General features: G+C 46.8%; 1 protein-coding gene across 1 annotated transcript in view; it reads left to right on the forward strand.

The window, feature by feature from the left end:
* The first annotated feature begins 2,486 nt into the window (after positions 1-2,486).
* The window catches only part of LOC111239419 (RNA-binding protein Musashi homolog 2-like), a 29,851-nt gene continuing 25,335 nt past the window's right edge, over positions 2,487-7,002 (forward strand). Inside the window, exon 1 of the mRNA XM_022769297.1 lies at positions 2,487-2,540. Coding sequence (XP_022625018.1) covers positions 2,538-2,540 — 3 coding nt within the window. The 5' untranslated portion in view covers positions 2,487-2,537. The remainder of the gene's footprint in view (positions 2,541-7,002) is intronic.

Raw genomic sequence — 7,002 nt, forward strand, 5'->3', positions numbered from 1 at the left:
TCGTGTGTGTGTGTGTGTGAGTGTGTGTGTGAGTGTGTGTGTGTGTGTGTGTGTGTGTGTGTGTGCCTTACAAATCGTAATAAGTGTGAGATTCCGTCCCGGCGCCTTGATAATTGCTGCTGGCAGTTATTACACACCTGTGACTGTAGACTGGACGCTGTCAGAGAGCGACAGGTGCAGACTGACAGCTGACGTCAAAGTAAGAAGAAAAGTATATTTTCTCCATCTGGAGCGAGGAGACCGGAGCTTGTAGTGGTGCATTGTGGGTCGTTGGCTGCAGACAGAAGGAGCCTGTTCAGACTGAGTGGATGCTCCTTTATTCTCTTTATACTTTATTGTTATTATTATTATTATTGTTGTTATAATAATAATAATTATTATTATTATTATCATTGTTATTATTATTATTATTATTATTATTATTATCATTATTATTATTATTATTATCATTATTGTTATTATTATCATTATTATTACAAGCTGCATTACTGACTTATTATTTGAAATGATCATATTCAGTTGAGTTGGTTTCTCAGCTGCTTGAACACTGGCCTGTGGTCACAGTGAGACAGTCTGCTCTGTGCCTGCAGGGTGGCCTGTGATTGGCTGCTGGGTTCCTCACTTTAATCAACATCATGCTGACAGGGTGGATGTGTTTTTGTGGCTCGCTCATTTATCAGATTCTAACTTTGACTTTCTGAACTTCCTGAATCACTGTCTGTTGATTTTGTGGAGTTCCAGTTTATGATTTTAAAACGTGAGAAGTGACGAGTGACGTATCAAATCTTCACCGTCTGATCTTTGCAGCTCAGCTGATCCACCGACCACAGACCTTCATGGTGACGGTCAGCTGGTCTGTGGACTCCGGTTCTCCTTCTCTGGTTTCCACTGAAATTTCATTTTAAAATAATCCAACTTTTTAAACAGTTGAACCACCCCACCTGGTCCCCCACCTTTTACATGTTTTATTAACAGTAATAATAATAATAATAATAATACACTTGATCTGTACAGCACCTTTCATACAAGAAATGTAGCACAAAGTGTTTCACAACAAAGAAATGAGCTGCACCAAGAAAAGACGTAAAAACCTTGATGGAAATAAAAAACATTAAAACGTGAATTAAAATGAGATGGAATAATAATAAAATAATAAATACTTCAAATTAAAAAAGTGATTACATATAAAGCATGAGATCAGTCAGACGTCGATACTTAAAACAGCATTTAACTGAAGTTCAGAGCTGAGCTGAAGAGATTCTTCCTGCTGTGGACCCCCAGGAGCCCCCGGAGGTGGAGGTGTCTGGGGGATCCTGCTCCACCAGAACAAAGAACAGTCAGATCTCAGAAAGTGAGAACGTATTACAGACTGGATTCACAGGTAAACATGATCCGCAGGTGATCAGGTTTTCACCTTGTCACCTGTCCCTCGTCCTCTTCTTCTCTCTGGACGCTCAGTGTGGCTGCTGGACTCACTGACAAACTGCTCTCCACAGCTGATTTGTCGGATGTCAGACGTGGAGGAGGAGCAGGAGGAGGAGGAGCAGGAGGAGGAGGAGCAGCAGGAGGAGGAGCAGGAGGAGGAGGAGGAGGAGGAGGAGGAGGAAGGGACAGATTTTTTTCTTTGCTTCTACCTGTCCTTCGAATCCTCCACTGTTCAGGGTCCAGATGTGTAAATGATGTGTACGCCATTTCCCGCTCATAGACTGGTCTTTATAAACACAGAGGGTGACCTTATTCCCGTGACCATGTGAACACACGGTTTCCATGGTGATCCAAGTTACAGTGAAAATACAAAATAAGACGAGACACGTAATTTAACAAAATAAAACTTCAGGGAGCTTGATTCATGATCATCAGTAAGTTTTATCATAATTTAACGTTTCATCAACAGAATTAATTGTTTGTGTTTAATATCTTATTATTGATTGTGAGTCGTTGTTTAACTGATAATCTTTTAATATTTTCTATCAGTGACACAGACGTTACATCACAGTGACTGTACTAAAGTAACTGTTTGATTCTGATCACTTGTTTTATTCGAACTGATTGATTAAGGGAGTCTTCATCATTAATGGAGAATAGTGGAAACGAGGCTCGTTCACGAGTCGGATTCATCAAGAGGAACCATGACAACACAGATTTATCTGGATCTGGCTCCTCCTCTCCTCTCTGTGCAGGTCCATGTGTCTTCTCCTGCTCTCCTTCACTTCACTGTGGTTCAGGTGTGAGGTGTGTTTCCTCCTGAACGCTGCAGGAGGAGGAGGAGGAGGAGGAGGAGGCGGAGCTCTGTGTGAGGTGAACGGCTCCATCTCCTCCTCTTAAGCGATAGAAATGAGTGTTGTTAGCTGTAAGTGGATCAGGATGCCTTTGTGGGATTATGACCAAATGTCTGCCCCCCCCACCCACGCCACCTCCTCCCCCTGGCAAGGTTTTAGCGCGCGCGCGCTTCTCGCGCGCGCGCCTCACGGACGTTTGAAGTTGAGGACGTGGTGGAGAAAGTCTGCGAGATCCATTTTCATGAAATCAATAATAAAATGGTGAGTGATTGAACAACAACATCTGACACACACACACACACACACACACACACACACAGTCTCACCTCTGAGCTCCTTCTCCTCCAGTCTCATTATTGTCACTGAGACCGTCCTCAGCCGCCTTCGCCCAAACAACTGGGAGGAAGAAGATGAAGAAGCAGAAGATGAAGAAGCAGAAGAAGAAGAAGAAGAAGAAGAAGAAGAAGAAGAAGAAGCCCCCTCACATGCGAACTATTGATTTTCACATGATAGCACATCACATGCTTTTATTGTTTGGGGAGCTGAGCGTGATTTCTTTATTTCAGTCGATATCTCCCCACAGAGAGCCCGCGGCCCAGATCCTCCTTCCACACCACTCATCGACTGGCCTGGTTTAAATTGGGCTTCAGGGGAATNGGGGGAAATTCATTGCTATGTTAACCCGGGAGGGGGGGGGGGGGGGGTAATAGAGAAACACGGAGAGAGAGGAAGAATGAAAAGCAGGAGGCTGTGACTCCTCAGTGAAGGAGGAATTTGCTGCTGCTGTTCGTCAGTTTGTCTTTAGGTCACCGGCCGCTGCTCCGACAGGAAACAGCTGCAGCTGCACAGATCACGTGACAGGACACTGAGGTGAAGCAGGACGGAGCGACAGCTGATGGATTCACCTCAGAATCATGATTCTGTCTCTACAGATTCAAAATGGAGTCATATTCTTCAGTCTCGTTGCTGACGTGAGCGTAGCTCACCGCTCCTGTAGATGGCGCCGTGGCGGTTTCTGCCCGGAAACGCCTCCTCGTGATGAGCGATGAGAAACATAAAGGAGAGAGTGACTCGACCTGCTGTCGCTCAGGTCGAGGAGACGACGTCAGAGAGCAGATTATTCCAACTTTTCGACCTCGGCTCGGTTTGATGACGTTCACTGCTGGTCTTTCTCTCCTGGGGGGTCGCTGGCTGCGCTCTCAGGTCTGCTCCTTCCTGTTTTCAGTTCCAGCTGTCATAAGCTGACCTCCGCATTCTCCCCCAGAGTCACGCCCTCCCCTGCAAGCAACTTCCACGTACCACCCCCCCCCCCGCCCAGTTTCAGTAGCAGCAGAAGTTTGTGAAGGGTTGAAGTCGAGTTGTTCTGCTCTCGTGACACGTCAGACTGAAGCGTCAGTAACAGACATCAGAGCAAAGCCGCGGTGGAATCAGAGCTCTCTGACCTCAGTGCCAAATCAGGACGAAATTAGCATACTGTATCCCCCTGTATAAGGCAGTATCAGTGATTGGGGATCGGGGGGGGTTAATGAGAAGAGAATGAGACAAGAGAAAATTACACTAGGGGGAAATTAAACATGTAGTTTCCTCAAGTTCCTGTGACAGTGCTGGTTGAGGCAGATCCAGCTAAGAACCAGGCCCTGAATAACCATAATGGTCTGATGGTCCCGAGACCAGACGTTTGTCTCGGTGTCTGAAAGATGAATAATCAGTGATAAAGTGAGCTCATTGTGGTTATTTGGACGTGGGATTGTGGTGAGGTGTCTCACTGTTCATTCAGAGTGTTTTCCTGCATCAGACTCAGTTTTTAGGAGCAGCAGGAGGACCGGGTACGCTAGCAGAGTGACTCGAATTCATCCACCGCTTGTGGGCGGGGTGCCAGCAGAAAACACCTGGTTTAGACACTTTTAAAAGACGCCGAATGAAACAATCCAACTATGCTGTTTAAATGAAGCTTTCATGTAGAAGATTTTGTCATCTTTATCTTCCTGTTTAAAAAGAAAAGTGAAGTTCAGCTCTTTTCGATTCTGTCGAGTGACCTGCGGTGGGATGAGTGATACAAGTGCACGGTAGTGATTATATGATATAGGAACACGTGTTGGGTTCAGCGGTTTGAGAAAATGTAGTGCCAAGGGAAAGTGGTGTTTTGACGTTAACTCTCTCCCTTAAAGTTTCAGAGCTCCTCAGTGGTCGTGGATGCCTTGCAGCAGTCTGGCGATGCCCCTCCCAGTCTCTGATACTTCTACTGTAGCGCCTGTTCAACAACAAAACATGCTAGCTCTGCGTCTGCTAAAGGCAGCACACTAGCTAGTAGACCACACAGATGATTTTAAATATACATAAACGTATATAAACTCAATGTAGAGCATGGACTCTCACTCCGGACCGTGTGTGGTGCGACGAGCTGAGCCTATCGTTCCAACCATATCACAACGCTCTTGGTCACAACTCTGGTAAGGACCGAGGAATGATGCGAGCGGGGCTGAAACGAGTTCCCTCTGCAGGGTTGTCCGGCGCTGCACAGCCTCAGAGAGACAGGCTGAGGTGGTCCGGGCATCTGCCTCCTGGTGGCGCCTTCCTCTCCTTCCAAACCGGAGGAGAACCCCGGGGTGGACCCCAGCACGTCGCTGGAAGCGGCGAGAGTACATTAAACGCCCATTCTAACGGCCCGAGGTCCCCGGTAGGAGCTCGAAAGCGTTGCCGAGAGAGCCGGATGTCTGGGACCCGTGAGCTTCGGAGCTACTGCCACCGTTCGACCGGGTCTAACAGAAGAAAAAATGATGGATGATGTAGCTCTTAGGAACGAGGTGCAGGGCCGTCGGACCATTCTCTAAGGTTCAGAGGCAGGGGTTTAATTAAGTGTAATTAAGGGAGTCTCGGAGGACAAGAGACTTTAAACAAAATAGCAGGCAGTTTACCTAAATTAAAACTCGCAAAAACACAATGCCAACAGTCAAGTGACGTGGAAAGTTGAAAAGAGCTGAGATGAGGTTTTAAAGAGAAGTGGATGAGTGTCCTTCTGAGCTGTTCTCTGCTCCTGTGACAGCGTAGACAGACACTCCATGGTGAGTAGGAGCGGAGTGTTGCGTGTTTGATGGATGTGTGATTCAGTTGTCTGTTCATGCGTCCACAAGGTATGAGATGAAAAAAGCTCAGCCCCAAGGAAGTGATGTTTCCTCCAGGGACACAGGTCCCGGCGCGCGGGGCCTGCCGTACCACGATGGACGCCTTCATGCTGGGGCAGGGCATGCTGAGTGAGTACACTGTGTAGTGTGGCTGCGTGTCGTGTGTGTGTGTGTGTGTGTGTGTGTGGGTGTGTGTTTGTTGTTATTTAACACTACAAGTCTGATCAAATGAGTAACACCTAGAATTTAATGTCACACAACGCTCGCTCACCGCAGTGTGACAACAGTCTGTTGCATTCTGATAACGGTTTAATCATATGAAGTACAAACATGGAATAAGGTGGGAGTGTGAAGTGAGTGTGAACGGACAAGTCAGTCAGGCAGGTCGATGCTGAGGTCTCTGACAGCGGTTCACAGCTCCCGCCGCTAGCCACTCCCTGAAACAAAGACGAGGACCAGGAGAGGAGAACCCTGACCTGCGTCCACAGACTACCTTCCTTTTAAAGCGCATCTCTTCGCTTCCTCCTCTCCGTCCACACGACTTCCGGCAGTTTCGACGCAGTTGAAAACGGAAGACGTTTTGGAGACACTGCTGGCCCGTTTTATTTTGAAAACTATGGGTTTGTTGAGTCTGGATCGCTAGTATATCTCCTCCATGTTGCTGGATGTCCGCAAAAATTCGTAAGGCTGCAAAAACAGCAGCGCGCAGCGCATGAGCCTTCAGGAAGGAACAGAAGGGTCAGTAAATACCTGCCTATCGCCACGTATGAGTAATTCAGCTAAGGACGGATGGAGCATGTGAAGGAGGTGTCGGTGTCAGTCAGTTGTCAGTTAGTGCTTCAAATAAAGTTCTTCAGAAAGGTTGGAGGTTCAGGGAGAGTTCCCTTCAGGCCCGACCATCGTTTCCATCACGTGTTGTGGAGAGGAAACTGTTTGTGTTTGTGATTCAGTTGAAAGTTTGATGTTTTTTCCTGGACGTGGCCTCTCGTCTCCTGCGAGGTTTATGCCTAACATCGTAGCTACGTATGGCAGGGCTACACCTGGCTTCGCCGCGAGTTTACACGCTAACCAGTTTCCCTGGGTGAGTTCCTCACACACGCACACCACACACAGCACACACACACCACCACACACACTAAAAGTGTGTGTCAGCAGGGTTTCCTCAGGATGATTGGTGTAATGCTGTGACATCATGCAGCCTGACCAGCTCCCTCCACACAGCGGTCTAGACTCTGATGAGGTGAAACTGAGCTTTTCTTTCCTCATTCTCTCCTCTGAAGACGTTTGAAACGCAGGCAGTCATCAGGAATCCCAGTTTAACACTGACTTTATGCTGTGTTTGTCAGAGAGTGGGAGGTGGGCCGTGTCCCGAGGCCCAGTCTGTCACCGCCGCCAACATCTGACACACACTTTCACTGACATGACTCAGAGAGACAGGCTTGTGCTTAGGTTTCGCCTGTTTACATATATTACTCGATCATAATGATCATGATGATCTTTTGGATCATTATATAAATAAAATTAAAAACATTTTAAAAATATATTTTTTATAAAATTAAAGATTAAAACATATTTTAAATAAAATGAATAAATATCTTTAA

This window comes from Seriola dumerili, unplaced genomic scaffold, assembly GCF_002260705.1.
Source record: "Seriola dumerili isolate Sdu_G_001 unplaced genomic scaffold, Sdu_1.0 BDQW01002637.1, whole genome shotgun sequence".
Classification (NCBI taxonomy): Eukaryota; Metazoa; Chordata; class Actinopteri; order Carangiformes; family Carangidae; genus Seriola; species Seriola dumerili.